The sequence below is a fragment of the Astyanax mexicanus genome, chromosome 10, assembly GCF_023375975.1.
Source record: "Astyanax mexicanus isolate ESR-SI-001 chromosome 10, AstMex3_surface, whole genome shotgun sequence".
Classification (NCBI taxonomy): domain Eukaryota; kingdom Metazoa; phylum Chordata; class Actinopteri; order Characiformes; family Acestrorhamphidae; genus Astyanax; species Astyanax mexicanus.
Window position 1 is genome coordinate 1,460,611 of NC_064417.1, and position 18,661 is coordinate 1,479,271.

At 36.1% G+C, this 18,661-nt stretch overlaps 2 protein-coding genes and 1 long non-coding RNA gene across 3 annotated transcripts in view; 1 reads left to right on the forward strand and 2 right to left on the reverse strand.

Annotated features, from left to right (window-relative positions):
- The window catches only part of LOC125804806 (uncharacterized), a 296,742-nt gene that overhangs the window by 90,464 nt on the left and 187,617 nt on the right, over positions 1-18,661 (reverse strand). The window lies entirely within an intron of this gene.
- LOC103038011 (uracil phosphoribosyltransferase homolog) lies at positions 1,650-10,040 on the reverse strand. Its single transcript, XM_022683719.2, has 8 exons — positions 9,797-10,040; positions 7,481-7,678; positions 7,341-7,383; positions 6,376-6,445; positions 5,997-6,059; positions 5,748-5,909; positions 3,025-3,123; positions 1,650-2,135 (listed from the first exon to the last, which is right to left on the reverse strand). The coding sequence occupies exons 1-8, from the start codon at positions 9,829-9,831 to the stop codon at positions 2,029-2,031; spliced, it is 777 nt and encodes a 258-aa protein (XP_022539440.1). The 5' UTR covers positions 9,832-10,040; the 3' UTR covers positions 1,650-2,028.
- Positions 8,779-18,661, forward strand: part of abcb7 (ATP-binding cassette, sub-family B (MDR/TAP), member 7) — a 47,622-nt gene continuing 37,739 nt past the window's right edge. The window contains exons 1-4 of the mRNA XM_022683718.2: positions 8,779-9,052; positions 13,292-13,369; positions 13,780-13,854; positions 17,809-17,928. Of these exons, the coding sequence (XP_022539439.2) occupies positions 8,897-9,052; positions 13,292-13,369; positions 13,780-13,854; positions 17,809-17,928 (429 nt within the window). The 5' untranslated portion in view covers positions 8,779-8,896. The remainder of the gene's footprint in view (positions 9,053-13,291; positions 13,370-13,779; positions 13,855-17,808; positions 17,929-18,661) is intronic.

An 18,661-nucleotide genomic window follows, 5' to 3' on the forward strand; every position in this document is an offset into this window, starting at 1 on the left:
ATGGTTCATTTGTATTACCTGATTGTTTTGATTGTTAAATTTAGTTTAATAATTTAGTTTAATAATTCAGTGCAGGTACGTCCATATCAAACATATACAGCTCTGGAAAAAAATAAGAGAGCACTTAAAAATGATGAATTTCTTTCATTTTACTAAATTGAAAACCTCTGGAATATAATCAAGAGGAAGATGGATGATCACAAGCCATCAAACCAAGCAGAACTGTTTTCCAAAAGCAGTGTGTAAGACTGGTGGAGGAGAACACGATGCCAAGATGAATGAAAGCTGTGATTAAAAACCAGGGTTATTCCACCAAATATTGATTTCTGAACTCCTAAAACTTTATGAATAATAACTTTTTTGTCTTTTTATTTGCATTATTTGTGGTCTGAAAGCTCTGCATCTTATTTGTTATTAACTAACTAATAAATGCTCTAAATGAGAATATTTTTATTAGGAATTTGGGAGAAATGTTGTCTGTAGTTTATAGAATAAAACAACAATGTTCATTTTACTCAAACATAAACCTATAAATAGCAAAATCAGAGAAACTGATTCAGAAACTGAAGTGATCTCTTCTAGAGCTGTATATCTAAGCAAAAAATAATCAAATTTGAACTGTAAAGCTGGTAATGTGAATATATTATTATTGTATATCAGATCCAGTGTTTTCTCAGCAGTATAGATAGATGTTTGCAGTGTTGCTCCCTCTGCAGCTCCTCATGGTATAGTAGTATAATGTTGTTGTGCTTCAACACACCTGATTCGACTTATCGACTAATTGCCAAGTGCTTCATGAGGTTTAATCAGGAGAAAACAAACAGTTGTGAGTCGTGCAGGAGTAGATACTGCTCCGTGTTCCCTGTTTCTGACCTAAAGAGCTTATCTAGCCCTGTAATTCCAGATCACAGAGGAGTGCTGCAGTTCATTTACTCGGCTCTGTTCAGACAGAATGGGATTAAAACGTTGGATAACGCTGACTGCGTTTCATATCAGCACCATGTTCCACATTGTTTTTGTGCTTAAGCCTTTTTTTCCTCCTCTGCTGTTATATAAATGTGTTATTCTTTTATACACTCCATGTCAGATGCCTGCATGTACGCCATGTGGTCCTATTGTTGATGCTGTTACATGTACGCCTCATGTTTTTAAAACTGTATTCATATGCGTAACCACAACCACTACATGCATCATTATTATATATATGCTGGCAAAAAAATTCTGATTTTGAATGGTACCGATTATTGTGTTGATAAAAAAAATATATATATCTATATATATATATATATATATATATATATAAATAAATCAGATCACCTGCATATGATTATATATGAACATTAGTGAGTAATTATTGGTTGAATATATAAACAATAAAATGCACACTTCATCAGAAAATCATCAGAAATTGATTAATATTCAGTGGGGTCCCTGAGCAAGAAGATGCATCTAATGGTAGAACACAGCACAACCTAGTGTAAATCAGTCCTGCTGGAAAATGAAATCTGCATAAAAATTGTCAGTAGCAGAGGGAAGCTGTAAGATATGAAGTGCTGTAAGATTTTGTGGGGGAAAAAAACTGCACTGACTTTAGACTTGATAATAAAACACAGTGTACTTGAAATCAGAACAACTGAAAACTGTAGGTGTTTGTTTATATTTTACATGTATTTATAGTCACACATTGAACCAAACAGAACTTTTTAAGTGTTCAACCACATATTCTCCTAACATATTGCCTGTATTTAATAGTCTTAACCCCCTTGGTAGGACCGTTATGTGGAGCTTTGGCAGTTTGACGGAGAGGCTTCAGAGGAAGTGATATCTGACCCAGAGTTCTGCCAAGAGTTTAGTTCCCAGGATATTAAGGCAGACAACGTGTGACCTGGACATTACCAGACACTTCCTAAGATAACAACAAACCTTGAGAACATGAAATAAATACTAATATTTTGTGTAGAACACGTAATACTGCAATGCAAAATATGAAAATAAGGCACACATTTAAAAGGGTGTAAATTCAGTAAATTAATCTGTTCCGAAGTATTTCTGTCCGAAGTGACTCGGAGCGACCGTGTCCACCTCAGTAGTCAGTATAGTGATTTCTGGAAACTCGTCAATTATAGATTTAGCCCCTGCAATGATAAATCAAGACAGAAATCAATATAGGAATCAATTTTTTTCCATGATGAGAATTCAGCTCATCATTTTATGTTCACATGCAGTTAAATCCAGAAATATTCAAACAGAAATACACTCTTTGCATGATTTGAGTTTTGCATGAAATAAAAAATAGATGCAACTGGAGCGAAGATTTTCAGTTTTACTTCAAAAGACTGAACAAAAATATGCTATGAAATGTTTAGGAATATAAATTTCATTTTTCTACAAAACCTCCTCATTTCAGGGGCTCAAAATTAATAGGACAAGCTATAAAAAAGCTATTTTATGGGCTCAATTTAGCAGGTAAAATTTGGCATTTGGAAGCTGTTGCTGTGAACACACAATATTTAGTTAAAGGAGCTTTTTAATGGAAGTGATAAGATCATTATTAGTCTGGAAAACAAGAAGAAATCAATCAAAGAGGAAACAAAGATTTTAGGAATGGACAAATCTACAGTTTGGTACATTCTGGGGAAAAAAATAGCGCTGTGGTGAACTCGAAGGATCCTTTCCATGGTGAAGAAAAAGCAGCATTTAATTTCTTGCTTAAGGACTTAAAACTAAAGGTAGAAAAAGACACACAAACCAGCAACAACTGACGATGCTGCAGTAAAGACCTGGCAAAGCATCATAAAGAAGGAAACCCAGTGTAAAAATGAACATTTTATTTAGTTAATTTTATATGCCCAATTACTTTTGTGCCCCTGAAATCAGGAGGACTTGTAGAAAAATGGTAGCAAATTCTAAATGTTTTATATGATATTTTTGTTCAACCCCCTTAAATTAAACCTGAAAGTCTACACTAGCAAATAATTTATAGTTTGATTGTCCAAATATTCCTGTATCTGGTGGGGGACATACCGTGAGGAGTGGAGAACAGACTGAGGAGGATGATGTGTGAAGGATCAACACCATGATCCATCAGTACCCTCACCGCTTCAATCACTGTGTTTCCAGTGCCTAGGAGCAAAATACAGAGCTTTCAGACCTCAAATAATGCAAAAAAAGTTCATATTCATAAAGTTTTAAGAGTTCAGAAATAATCAATATTTGGTGGAATAACCCTGTTTTTTTATCACAGTTTTTTTTTTCATGCATCTTGGCATCATGTTCTCCTCCACCAGTCTTACACACTGCTTTTGGATAACTTTATGCTGCTTTACTCCTGGTGTAAAAATTCAAGCAGTTCAGTTTGGTGGTTTGATGGCTTGTGATCATCCATCTTCCTCTTGATTATATTCCAGAGGTTTTCTATTTGCTAAAATCAAAGAAACTCATCATTTTTTAAAGTGCTCTCTTGCTCTGTCTGTCTGTATATCTTTTCTGGGTACCACTTTAAAATAAGACTCCCTTTATAAAGGGTTTATAAATGGTTAACAATCATTAATAATCAGTTATAACACATACGTAGAAAGGCCAACAATATAGATGGCTGTGGGTTCACTATTTGACAAACAACAGGTGTTGCCCTTTCTACGTATGTGTTATAACTGATTATTAATGATTTTAAAGCATTTACAACCTTATTAGTAACCACTAATAAACTTATTGTAAAACATTTATAAACCCTTTATAAAGGAAGTCTTATTTTAAAGTGGTACCCTTTTCTGGGTGCAACTTAACTTTGGATTATGAATGCATATTTTGGGATCGATCTGAGAGGGAAAAACTAATTTCGATTCTCCAACATCCAAATTCCTTGTGTTGATCCTTGTGTTTAGCCTGATGCTAATATGGGTATCTAATGGGTATCAGATCAGGACCCACAAATAAACACTTTGATTCTGTCCAAACACTTAGTAGCACAGACTTCTTCTTAAATACAGATTTCTCCTCACATTCTCATCGAATGGTTGTGACCTCTTCCACCCCTCCCTCAGAATGAATGAATGTTTTTGAGAGGGCAGTGCTGATAAGGACATTATGTGCGCCGCTGTTCGTTTTCCACCGGAGCACAATGGTTAAGTGTATTAACGGCGGGTGTAAACCACCCATTACCGCGCTATTTTCAGGGCCCCGTCCTCGTGCTATTCAGCACTTGGTGGCTAACTGGCAGGCGCTGTATAATTTCCTCACGAGAGCTGTAATTACCCTCGGCAGCTGAACGGCGGCTGAATTAGCTAGAAATGTGGGACAAGATGCAAAGGTCAGCTAGAATCGAGCAGTAAGGTGTGTGTTTCGGAGGGGGGGGCTCTTCGATTTTACATGTCTAAAAGCAGGCTGCAAGGCCCTTCGCACAGCCCATTTCCAAAAAAAGTCATCAAGATTACAGTCATTTTGCTCCACTGTGCACCAGGTGACCACTTAATCACACTCACAGGCCACTTTAGCAAATACATGACCATATAAGTGCACTTAGGTATAGGTAGGTATACAACTATTGACAAATACTGTCTTGCAGCCGGCCTCTCGGTCCAGCGCTGTTTATCAAAACTCCTCTTTTCTGTAGCTGAGAGGAAAGAAACCCAGTAAAACTTGACCGTGTTCTGAAATTGTTTTCGTCATTTTATTTCATATGTTCTCTCCCTTTGCTACTCAGCTGTACATCATATGATGATGCCACAACATCAGGAGGGTTAAGAAGACTAGCACACGCCTCCTCCGACACATGTGAAATCAGACTCCGAGTAGCATCACAGCGCTAACGCTCGGAGGAAAGCGCAGCAACTCGTTTCCGATACATCAGCTCACAGACGCAGCCTTGTGCTAATCCACATCACCCTAGGAGTGATGAGTGATGGGAAAGAGTGCCATCTACTGTACCCACCCAGAGAGAGCAAGGCCAATTGTGCTCTCTCGGGACTCTAGCAGCTGATGGCGAGCTGCATGACTCAAGTGGCTACTTGACTTCAAACAAACCACGAAATGCCCCTTAACAGATCTATTAAAACCTTGTAATTAACAAATCAGGTTAAATCAGCTGTGCTTAAGATGGAAAAGCATAAAACTCTAATCTGTGCACCAATCCAAATACACCAGGGCCAGAATTGCCCACTCTATTGCCACTAGGCCATTTTATCTTTTGTTTTTACATTTAAAAATATTAAACATAACCCCCTTTCACCTACATGCCTGACCTCTTTCGACACCATTGCTCTATAGGTCTCTGTTCCTATAGCTGCTCATACACTGTAAGCCCAGATAAGTTTGATTTACTCAAAACATTTGCAGAAACATTTGAGGTTGCCATAAATCAATACATCAAGTTATTGCAGCTAAAGGGGAAGTTGATTTATTTGTAAGGTAGCCCAGGGGGAATCACTACACACTGATGGTGAGTGCCTGTCAGAAACTGTTGGACACACCCAGTATGCAAATAAATTGTGACAGAAGCCAATGGAAAGGAAGCTGTTAATGACAAAAGACTAAAGTTATGGTTAGACTTATTTATTATAAGTTGGTTCAACTCAAATATCTCAGTTTGAATAGTACAGTATTTGTGCCCACAAATGTTCAACTAACTCAAAATAGTTGAGAGTATTGTTTAGAAATATCCAATTTTATGTAAAACAGACTTAAATCATTTGAGTTCAAACAATGTATGGGTTTACAACGAAGAAAATAACAGGTGGGTCAGTACTTACTCAGGATGGGGTACATGAGCAGGACTTTGCGTCTGTAAATGTCGGGTGGGAACTTGGCGTAATAAACCTTGGCTTTCATGGTCTCCTCGTCGCTCTGTATAAGAATCTTGCCGATGCGGATGGAGCGGCAGCAGTCTCTGAGACCCTGCTCCATCGCCTCGCCTGTTTACGGGTTACACCAACAAACAGTTCAGTTAAAACAAGTAAATATGCATGCTAAATGCTAAATACAAGAGCTGTTTGACTGACCACTCCTCATAATGCTGACGCCACAGTTGCCTCTCTCGAACTTGACCCCCTCATACTTGTGCCCTGTAAGACAGAATAGTAGAGTTATTCTTGAGCTATAGACATTTATTTATTAATTAATTTATTCATTTATTTAGGAATGCTCAACATGAAATAAGTATGTATTTCTGTCTGTATTTGTATCTGCTACGGTTGCGCTGTGTGTGGCAGTGTGCTGTTTAAGGCTCCTCCCCTTTAATGACCTGGAAAAACATTCTGCTCAGACTGAATGACTGTGAACAGATTTCTCAGCAGATTTAGTGTGAAGAACATCACATTGGTAAAAATCATTGAGGTATGCAGTTTCTGTGGGAAATGATCATAAAACTAGGAAACTCACCAGTTGGTGTGGTCACTACACACTCAGTATACGGAAGCTGATTCAGTCCTTCTTCAACCACTAGACGAATCTGTGAACACAATAATAAAAAAAATAATGCCACTGATTTTTTTAATATTTTCACAAAATGCACTAATATGTACATAATGATTATGTGTGTTTCTGGACAACGCACTGTCCTATGTTTTAAAATTTAAATAAAATAAATGCATCGCCTTTTTATTACCTGTTCAATAAAACAATTGTAAACACTGTAAAAACTCTGTTGTAATAGCAGCACAACAAAAGGTTAAAAATCTAATCTGAAACATGATTCAGGTATTGTTCTTAAGTTTGGTTTAAATCATTTTTTTAAATGTATCATTTTAGTAGCTCAAATCAATTTTTTTAACAGATTTGAATCAGTTTTCTTTAAAAACAAGTTTGAATCTTTTTCAAAAGTAGTCTTTTTTAAAGACTCAGGTTTTAATATTTTTCAAATGTAGTTTAAATGCGTTTACAAAAAGATTTGAATCTTTTTCAAGGGTAGTTCAAAACGTCTTTTGAAATTCGAATCAGTTTTATAAAAAAAGATTAAAATATTGTTTAAATGTAGTTGAATTTTTTTTTTCAAAAATATATATTTTCAAAGGTAGTTTAAAGCTTTTTTTAAAGATTAAAATCAATTCGATTGTTTTTTTTTTTAAAAGGATCGAATCTTTTTCAAAAGTAGTTCAAAACGGTTTAAAAGAGACGTTTTAGGTAGTTCTCAACGGTTTTCCGACTGATCCAAATCATTTTTGTAATGTTCGAATCTTTTTCAAAAGTAGTTTGTATCCGTTTTCAAAAAGATTCGACTCTTTTTAAAAGTTGTTGGATGATCTGAATGAATGATCTGCAGGCTGTCTATTAACAGACATTCAGTTTAAAAGAACGCGATATAATGAACTGCAGAAATAAAGAAAGAAAGAGAGAGAAATCCTCACCAGTCTGTCCGCACAGAACACAAAATCCCCTCTGCTGGTTGACCTGCGGGACACAGAATAAACGGGTCAGAATCTGTAGATCTTCAGATCAGATATAGAGAAGATCAGAAAACACACACAGATCAGCCTGAGCTCCTCACCTGTCTCTCAGTATAGTCTGCAGTTCTCGCACCTGGTCGTTCAGGGGTAAAAGCTTGAGCTGAGGCCCGAGCTGGATCTGCGGGCGGCCGCTGAGCGGAGCTCCGCACGGTTTCTCCTGAGAGTCGCTGTCTGAGTTACAGCCGCTGGAGAAGCGGACCTGCTTCATTACACCATGCTCACTGTTACTGCTGTTACTGCTGCTGGGACAGGGCATGTTACTGTACGGAGTTACAGATTAATATCTCTCTCTAATCAAACCAAATAATTAATCACCAAACAACCATAAAACTCAGTAATTCAGTCAATTCAATACCACGCAGCTGCGGGTGTCCTGTCACAGACAGACAGCAGCACGTGGGGCGCGTGTGTGTAACATCCAGCCCTCAGTCTCACAGTGTTTTCCAACTATTTTTTTATTTTATTTATTTAATAAAACTGCAGTAATCTACGGTTCATAACTAGCATAACCATTTACAACGATTGGCTTAAAAGCGTCCATTTATTTAATAATAATAAAAAAAAACTAAAAATAGCGCTAAATCCACGCTAAAAACTGGCACATCATGGCTGCGTTCCAAAAACGCAATCATTGTGCAGCACCTGTCACTCACAATATGCGCAGTTGAGGTGCAGCCTGAGTTTCCCTGAAGCACCACCTCCGAAAATAAATAAATAAATAACTTTTCTTAACTTGTATTATATAGAGCGTCGTTGTATGTAAATCTGAATAATCAGGACAATATTTCAGGGCATTTTTGCGATTATGATATTTTTTGCAATATGACGAAACACTGAAAAATATTTAGTTCTTTTTTTGTATAACAGCTTCAAACATTCAGTAGAAACATTTTTTGTCTATGTTATAAACAGCAGTAACTTAACAAGACAAAATTAATAATGTAACATAAAAAAAATATGTTTAAAATATATTTACCAAAAAAAAAAAAAAAAAAAAAAACTAATCATTTAAATCTGGTATTTGTTTTCTTTAGTTACATTATTTAATATAAATACTTTGAAATGACTGAATACACGCTGTGTATCTGAAAGTGTTTTTATTTACATTACTTCAGCAGAAAACTAGTTATGTGGAGCAAAGGTCACAGTCCAATATCCATGCTTGTGTTCTAACTAGAGCGTTTAGATAAAGCCTAACTAGTGGGCACTAAATACAAATCCGAGTTACTACACAAGTGCAGTGTACCCGCGTCTGCTAACAGATAAGTTATATAAGTTATATATTAAAAATACATTTTGTAACCTCTGTAGGTAGTTTATATACTTTGGTTCATACACCTGTTTATATGCACTACCTCACTAGCACTAAGTGTTCCAGATAGGCTGCAGGTACACTTATTGGACAGCGACCAAAGTCTCCAAACTTCCTCACGTTTACGCGTGACTGTAAACTCATCATGGCGCCGCTCTTGATTCCTCTGCGGTGTGGGTTCCACATCCAGAAGCGCAGGTTAGCCCTCCTGCTCCAGCAGTGCAGCTCTTATCATGTTCGGAACTACGATAACAGAGCGGGCGCCGGCGCGTGTAAGAGGCGGCAGCGGAGCACATATCAGGTAAAGCCGCCGGTAAAACTCTCAGCCTCGCCGGAGCTGCATGTCACGCTGAGCAAACAGGGCAGATAGCGCCCGGTGCTAACGGCTACAAGGACAGGAGAGCTAACCGGCTACAGAGCGGGCATAGCTAAACCGGTTATCTTAGCTTAGCTTAGCTTAGCTTACATTAGTTTAGCTTAGCTTACATTAGGGCTGTTTAGCTTTGCTTTCATTAGTTTAGCGTAGCTTAGCTTTCATTATTTTACCTGACATCAGTTTAGCTGACATTTAGTTTAGTTTAGCTTAGCTTAGATTAGTTTGCCTAACATTAATGTAACGTTACCTTACATTAGTTACCTGGCATTAGCCTACCTAATACATGTTTAGCTTAGCTTACATTAGTTTAGCCTTCATTTTTTTTTTAGCTTAGCTTAGCTTTCATTAGTTTACCTGACATTAGTTTAGCTTACACCAGTTTAGCTTAGCTTACATTAGTTTACCTGACATTACCTTCTTTACATCAGTTTAGCTTAGCTTACAGCAGTTTACATGACAGTAGCTTACCTTACACTAGTTTAGCGTAGCTTAGCTTAACTTACATTAGTTTAGTTTAGCTGACATTAGTTTCCCTAAGATTAGTTTAGCTCACTTTAGATTACCTTACACTAGTTTACCTTACATTACATTAGCTAAGCTTACATTAGTTTACCTGACATCAGTTTAGCTTAGCTTATATGAGTTTAACGTTACCTAACATTAGCTTACCTTAGCTTAGCATGTTTTAGTTTGTCTGATGGCATGCTAGCTATAGCTTTTTCAGCGTGAGTTTGGTGGTGGGTGGGGAGTGTTTTACTGACGACAGGCTTTTAGAAGGTTGTCATAAATGTTTTGTGTTTAATAAAATAAAACACAAATTCTACTTAAGTTAACTAAAGGTAGCTATCTAGCTAAACTAAGCCAATGGTAAGTAACTTAATTGTAAGTTATGAGAAGTTGACATTAGCTGGCTAGGCTAACCAGTTAAATTGCTAGTCTCAACTGACACTTTCGGAAAAGCTCCTTTTTAGCTATATTTAAATGCCTGTTCTGATTGGTTTGGTTTCAGTAACTTTTGTTAGTCTAAAACACTGTGGTCATTGTTCAAGTAGTTGTAGCTATTAAAATAGTATTATTATTATGTGAAAGTTAGGGCAATAAATCTGTGGACATAGACTTTGATTAATCCTTATTAAACCAGTTCTCCTCGTGTATAGAGAAAACTTGCACTATTCTGTACTGCCTGATGAGTTAATCGGTGTCTATTGTATAGACTTGACTTATCAACAGTGGACTTTCTTAAATATCCTTATGAACACACTAACATAGATATAATGGTATAATTGAAGTTGAATTATTGGAGTTCAAGTAAGGCCTGTTAGTGGGGGCCAAATGGATGTGATATTCCATTTCTGAAGTTGTGCAGATACTTAATTTTCCTCTGTGCCCAGTATCGTGTGTACCAGAAATGAAATTATGATTATGACCTGCAGCGTGACCTACATCTGGAGCTGATCTCTTTTAAAACAATGTTAAATCCTGATAAAGTGAGTCAATCACATGCACACTTTTAGTTCACACTAATACTGTTAAGCCAGTTATAGCTGTTGCAAACATTAAGCACAGATACAACCATTTTTAATTGTATTAATTGTGGATGTATATATTACTGCTTATTGCAGAGAAAATACTACCTTTCTTAAATTTTATTAAATATTTGTCAATCTGATAAAGTGGTAGTCTTGTACTATGCTATTATATTAGCTCTTCTTTTTTATTTGTTCATAATAAGTGATGAGATATGTCCTACGGTCATGTAAGTGTTTTTATAAGGCAACTTATAAATCGTGTATCATGTCCGGACCGGCCATTTTTGACTGGAAACAACAGGGACAATTTAATGAAAATGATCAACTACATTTAATTTGGTATTTTCAGGTAATAATATACATTTTTCAAAACAATAAGATGTGTTCAAAACTCCAGCTTTAAAGCATATTAAAACTTTGTTCTATATTTGCAACTTTAACTTTTTAATTAGTGCTGTTTTTTGCGATAAATCATGACTCTCAGAGGCCTTGTTCTTGTGTATTTAGACAGATTTGACAGTTTAGACCTTCACAGTTTAAAATGCACTTCTTGTTATTCGTTGTCTGCATGTGCTACAATTATTATGCATCTGCATCTTTAAATTATCGCAGAATAGTCTTTTTTTTTTGTCTTTAGAGTGACAAAGAATCCAGCTAGTCCACGTACTGCCGTGTTTCTTGTTATGTTTAGGTCTAATTGTCTTTTCGTAGTAAATGAGGAGCTAGCCTAAACCCATTATATCACTGTTGCATTGTCACATGATGACAGCTGTCACAGCAAACGTTTGCTGTATTTTGCAACTTGCGCAGAGAGATAAGGCTTAGAAAAAAAGCGATCTCCCCTCTCCAGGCCACACAGCTTGTGACAGTACTTAGCAAATGGAGTAAAAACAGGCTACAGGCCTCTTAGACATTTATATGCCTCTTTCATATCAACACTGCAGTGTCTGTATAAACACGGGGTAAAGGTTTGACGTCTGGACTGTCCTGGCAAGGGGAATTTAGCATTGAATAGTCAAAATTGAAAAGAAATAGTTGACTTTAAATTACTTTGATATGTGGGTGTGTTGGGCTGGACGATAAAATCAATATTACAATATATTTCTTAATTTTGACCAGTATGATACAGTTCCCTTGATGTACGTAAACAAAAAAATAATATAAATATTATGTCAGAATATTTAGCATATTTTGACACAGATTCTAGCAGATTCTGCTACTGCAGTATTGCAGCAGGGTCTACAGGACTCATGCAACATATTCAACTCAGCATTTCTGAATTAAAAGTTTGTGTTCATGAGACGTTGCGATACAGTATTTTTATCAAGTCAAGTAGTTTTATTGTCAATACTGCATATGTACAGGGCATACAGAGATAATTGAAACCTAAAAGTTACAGCAAGTGCAAAAAATAAGATTAGAAATATAAAAGAATGGGAGACACTAATTGTACAATACAACAAGGTCACAGAAAGAGACGTGCGTAAAACAAAATACACAAGACAATAGTGCAATAGTGATGGAGGATTAAAGAGGGAGCAAAATTGCACATCACAGTATTTTTCAAGATACTGACGGCTTCATGGAATTTCATGGTATGATGATGATGATGATGATGATGATGATTATTATTATTATTTATTCATATATATATATATATATATATATATATATATATTTTTTTTTTTTTTTTTTTTTTTTTTTTTTTTTTTTTTTTTTTTTGCATGACTGGGCTTTTATATAGGTCTGGGACTGTACTGTTAGGAGTACCTATAATATAAAACACTAAGGCTTTAGATTAAGGCATGGATTACTACTGGGTTTAATTTGTTCCACAAAATATATATGCAATATATGAGGTTATCAAACTTTGTTAGCAGAAAAACAGCTAAAGACTGTGAAAAATAGACCTTAAAAAGACATACACCTAAAATGCATACCGATGTATGTAATACCGAATATTACCCAATGATATACTGTATAGGGCTGCAACGATTAGTCGATATAATCGACAAAATCAACTATTTAAATTTGTTGACTGCATTATTCAAGGTGCTTGGGACAAAAGTACAATGTACAAAGTACTCACTCATAGTTTACACTCAACAGAGTGCCCAAACACAACAGATTACATATTTAATCACTAAATATCAGTACTTTCCATGTTTAAACAACGTTCAGATATTTTAATACCATTTAAATGTGATGTTTTGCTGTTTCTGTTGTTTTTAGAGATTGAGGACATGGCAGAAATAATCGCTGACTAATCGAAAAAATAATCGTCAGATTAGTCGACTACCAAAATAATCAGCTCTAGTAACGTATGATCCGGTATACCGCCCAGCACTAATATAGAGGTAAAAAACACTAAGGCTTTAAGGCTGGTAAAGTGAATAAGTGCATACAGCTCTTTAAATGTCACCACATCACCCAGCTCTAACTTGCAGGGTTTTTAGTTGATGTTTTTGTAAGATGGACAGAAGTGTTTGTGTAGCTTTGGCTTGCCCTCAGTTGCACTGTGAATAAGTACTCTTAGCTGAGTCCTAGGGTCTACGACGAGCCTTTTCTACAAAAATCATTCCTTGCTGCTTTATTCATTCACTTAATTTCTTTTTGTTTGTTTGTTCTTTTGTAGTTACTGGGTCCGAATCTGACGTCACCAACATGGGCCACAAGTCGAGGAAACAGTCGGCAGATACTGGAAGCTGTAAAAGTAAGTGTTTTTCATCAAGTGCTCATTCATTATGATGCACAACAGGAGTATTCCTGAAGGGGCTGGAAAAGGTTATAGAAGGGTGTGTGTGCAGTTGGGGAGAGGGATGCATCTCATTTTGACGGTTTGTTTGATTTTCTTTTTTATGTATGTATATATATATATATACTTTAATCTGCAGACAAGACTTTGTTGTCTTTTCTGATATGACCTTGCAGCTTATAAAGCTCTTATAAATCATTCAGAGAGCACTCAGAATCATTTCTTTGTCCTGTGAAAGAACAGCACTTTTATTTTCCATATGCCTAATGCCTGCTGTAATGAAGGACACTTGAAATGTTGTATAAATTGCATGTACAAAACATTGTATGTAGCATAATGAAAACAGTAAATGTGATTTTCCGTTTCAGCATTTGCAGATACCAGAGAGAACATGCTGGCACGGCAATGCAGGAGGAGGCCTGAATGCAGATCCCAAAAATGTGGTAAGATTTTATTTTATTTTATTTGTTTATTTATTATAGCTGTGTTTGCGACTAGCGCTGCACAATATATTGTTTCATTCTGACCAACACAATCCAGATCCAGTAATTTTGTGCTTTTTGGCCACTCTTTACAACGGTTGCTTCAGGGCATTCACGTGCCCCTGCAGATAAATCGCTTTTTACACCGTTATCCAGGTTCAAAGTAGCTCAAAGCACACTTTTTGGTAGAATCCGGAGAGCTTCGTAATTAAAAACGAGGCATTTAGAACTTTAAAAGTGCACAAGGAGCTTATTAAAAACACTTTTTACAACCTGTAACACAACCTAATCTCCAGACGCCTGGAGATTAGCTTATGCTACGGGTTGTAAACAGTGTTGTTTGATAAACTTTTTTTTTTTTTTTTTTTAAATATATATATATAATTAAGATCATGATCAATATTAATCACAGAATTGATGTTTTTAGTTTTTTTATTTAGAAAAAGATGCATATTTAAATAGGAATCATTAAAATGGCCTTGTAGTACCTTTTTATTTTGTGCTAAGTATAAAAAACAATTATACTGTTGTTTTAATAATAAAAAAAAAACATTTAAAAACCTTAATGCACAACTTGGATTGGATTCTTTTTCCTTATTTTTATTATTATTATTTATTTTTTTACTTTTATTTTTTTTTTATCAGATTGGCAGATACCATATCGTCAGATACTTAAAATCGAACGACTAGAGGGCAAAAAAAATGTGATCAGGACATCCCTACTCTTCATTCTTACAATAAGAAAAAAAAAATTGAACAACATGAATTAGCTGCTCAGTTAGCTTAGCTGATTCTGTTTTGTATTTTGTTTCTATGTTCTTATGCTTTAAATGTCTGAGGAAGACATTATATTCTACAATATATTCTAGTTTGGATGAATTTTTTCCAAAGAATGGCAATGATCTCACATTGTAGACCTCAACCAGGTTTAGCAGCTCTTTATAAAAATGACCTGATTATTCTCTTTCAGGCTATCTTAGCCATGGGTAATGATACAGAATAATAGATCAGAGGCTACACTGCTCTACGTTCAATATTAGAGATCCATTCTGCATAACAACAAGCTGCGCTGGATTAAAAACAAACTGAATTTCTTCTCATACAGTTCTCTGACAAGTACGTGAAGCTCTTCCTCCTCCATATCCTCCATCCCCTCCGCACTCCTCCCCCTGTTTTCCTCCCCGTCATTTCGCCTAGTTGGATGAGACCAAGCACAGGTGTTGGCTATTTTTAATTTGATTTACTTTGTTCCCATGCCATTCTGCCAGAGCCTCATTTTTATGTTACCATATTGACTGGATTAGAGGAGTTAACTCATATTTTTGAGACAGTCACGGCAGCAGGTGGTTGGGCAGAGTAAACAGGCCGGTTGGCACGCGGCGCAGCTCGGTAGTGGGCTCGGTGGAGGCTCGGGGGAATGGTGCTGCGTGGGATGCCAGGCAGCATCTTCGTGGCCACCTGCAGTGGCTGCTGCTGCCACTGCCGCCTCCCCTCCTGCCTGCCCTCCCAGCCTGGTGATGCTGAATCCCCCAGTGGCAGGTCACCGTGTGCCGGGGTTTCAGAATCTGCCTTTCACAAACTTTTATTGTTGTCCAAGTTCAGATCTGTCTTACGGAAAAAAAACAGCTTTTACACATATTTTACTTTTAGAAATTAAATAGATACTGTATATAGAGATCTCCTAACCACAATTTTTGCTTTTTGAGCATCTACAGCTCTGGAAAAAATAAGAGAGCACTTAAAAATGATGATTTTTCTTTTTTATTTGACCAAATTGAAAACTTCTGAAATATAATCAAGAGGAAGATGGATGATCACAAGCCATCAAACCACCAAACTGAACTAATTTAATATTTTTTCACCAGGAGTGAAGCAGCATAAAGTTATCCAAAAGCAGTGTGTAAGACTGGTGGAGGAGAACATGATGTCAAGATGCATGAAAAAACTGTGATTAAAAACCAGGGTTATTCCACCATAGTATTATGTGAGCAACAATATTTTAATAATTGTCCATTGGTGGCAGCAGTGATGTATAAAACTCTCAGTAGCTCCTTATTGTTTTTTATTCATTTATTTCTATTTATTTATTTATTTATTTACTTATTTTTATTTTATTAAGATAAAAGTATTTTTTTTTAAGTATTATTTTTGGTATCAGTATTACGTTCAAAGTATCGATATCAAAATTTTTCAATCAATACTTTTGACCCCACCTGTTCATCACCTTATATAAAGGTTTATATCTGCTAATGCTGAGTAATAGAAATACTAGAAATAGAAATACTCTTTAGGAAGGGTCTCACACAGTATGCTTAAATATATTTCATAATAGATGACAAAAATGCAAAATTAAACCAATAAATGCAGTTCATCCATAAAATAAATTCCTCTGCATTGCACACAAAACATATTTTTCTCATCCATGTTGCTTAAATATGCACGATTCAACCCATCAACTAATTATCAGGTGCTTCATGAGTTGAATCAGGTGTGTGAGTGAAGGAAAAATAATAAAATCCACGCTTCTGTGGACTCTCCAGGGCTGGAGTTTGACACCCATGTTCTAAAACAGCTGCAGTCCAATTTCAGCCCGAAGTGCTAACCATCCAGACCAGCAGTTGCTGACAGCTATTTTTCATTGCTTTTATTTGACTTTTTGTAATTTCCTGCCACTATATTCAGGTCTGCATTGTGGTAATACTGAGAAAAGAACAGTATGGATGAATCTATTTGCATCCGGTCAAAACTAAGCAGCTAATTATAAGCAGCAGTAAAGATTCATAAAGCTATAAAATAACTGTAGGTGTGTTTTAGGCTGTTTAATGTCAGACCCCTTGGAGATGTGGGCGAAATGAAAAAAAAAAAAAGTAGAACCTTGATGTGATAATTAGGGGCGGGTGATATGGAACGATATTTTAGGGTATTACATCGTTCACCATATTCAAAAATATCGGTATATCGTATGATACAATTATGACACACCCTTACCCCGTAGGGAGTTCTAGTAAAATCAGAATCTAACTTTTGGACAAAGCTTAGTATTGTGTGGGAATGAGAAAATTGTGTCATGGCCACAAATAAGTAGTCTGTGGAAACACAGTCTTATTTCCACAGTAATCTGATAGTCATGCTGTGCCAAATTGGAACCAACAGGGCTCAATAACAGAGTACAGTAAAACTTGGGCATCTATTAAAACTCTTATTTTGACCCACAGTCCACAGAATACTGGATTAGGTTTAAAATGTTCCTGTTTCCAGCTCCCAAACACAGCAGAGCTTTTGTACTGAATCACTTTTGCTAATATTAAAGGGGCAATAAACGCCTGATTTTAGCTGACTCCACCCTCAGCTCAAATTTGAAAAAGGCAAAAAAAAAAAAAAAAAAAAAATGGGAGGGGTAGTTTGGGAGGGGTTCTGGGTGATGTATGGGTTTAGGGGCGGGGCAGTAGGGAGATCTGATTGACTGGGCTGCGGTAAGAAACATGGTTGGACGTCACTTGCTGCAGAGTTGGAAATTACCACAATAAAAGCGTTTTTTTTTTTAAGGTTCGAAAATGCTTATTGAAATTTTATTTAAAACTTGTATGTTTTAATATTTAAAAGGAACACATTTTATATATTAATGTAAAAAAGTATGGTTTAGGGTTTAGGGCCTTTTTAACTAGAAGATTCATACTTGTACCGGTAGTTATTTTTCTGTAAGGAGCCACTTAATATTTTATTTCTTCTATAAAATCTCTAAAAAAAATTGCAGCATCTTTTTTTTTTTATTTATTTTTTTTATATAGGCCAAATATCTCTCAGATACAGAAACTTCCTTATTGCAGTTTTGTTATATTTATTGTGATGTGAGATGTGTAAGATGTAGACTTCTCTTATTTCTTTGTATTCACCATTTTTCCTCTCTTTCCGCAGCTAAAGGAGGTGAATTCTACGAAGATCATTTCAGCCATGTTGTCGTACGTCTGGCCAAAAGATCGCCCAGATCTGAGAGCGAGAGTGGCCATTTCACTAGGCCTGCTTGCTGGAGCAAAGGTGAGTTAACATGATGAAAATAGGGTTAATACGGTATCATTTTTCAACAGACAGAGTGTTGTTTATGATGCCTGTGACTGGCTCAGTTATCTCAGGCCATGTTATCAAGCCATATGATGAAAATTAGTACCATATATAACAAATAACTGCAGGTCATAATTCATGTAACTGTTTAAAAGACGCATTCAGAATAACTACCTCATGAATTCTAAGAAAAAATGGGAATGTTGGAACATATTGTGGCTTAGTGGTTAACATGCTCACCTCCCAGCGCTGGGGTCTTTGGTTCAAGTCCCTATCTTGATCGAGTTTCCATGTTCTCCCCATGTCTGTGTGGGACTCACATGGAGATCAGGTGCACGTTTTTTGTTTTGTTTTTTTCTGTTGAGAGTTCGCTGTGTGCAATTGGCTGCTGCAATTCTCAACAGTGTGTGTTAAGTGTGTGTAGAATGTAATTGTAAGCGTTCTTCAGTGGCTTAAGAGGCAAAAATGTGCTATATAAGTATAATTGTAAGAAAATAAGTACATAAATAAGTGAATATGGGCAATAAAGTCAAATGTTATAAATAGTCCTCTAAATATATAATAAAGGCACTTGTAATCCTTCCATGATGTATATAAAAGAGAGTAACATCTCTCTAAATCCCCTTCAGGGCTTCGCATACTTTTAACTGCAGTAAGTAACTTTTGTGATGTAGGCGACAGGAAAGCACTAAGATTAAGCTACTTATCG

Bases quoted from the DNA above. Each gene is read 5' to 3' on its own strand.
- LOC103038011 (XM_022683719.2), bottom strand. From the start codon at position 9,831: ATGCCATCAGACAAACTAAAACATGCTAAGCTAAG. The intron at 6,446-7,340 runs GTGAGGATTTCT...TTGTGTTCACAG, and splicing joins TGTTCTGTGCGGACAGACTG to ATTCGTCTAGTGGTTGAAGA. The intron at 6,060-6,375 runs GTGAGTTTCCTA...TCTGTCTTACAG, and splicing joins TGTAGTGACCACACCAACTG to GGCACAAGTATGAGGGGGTC.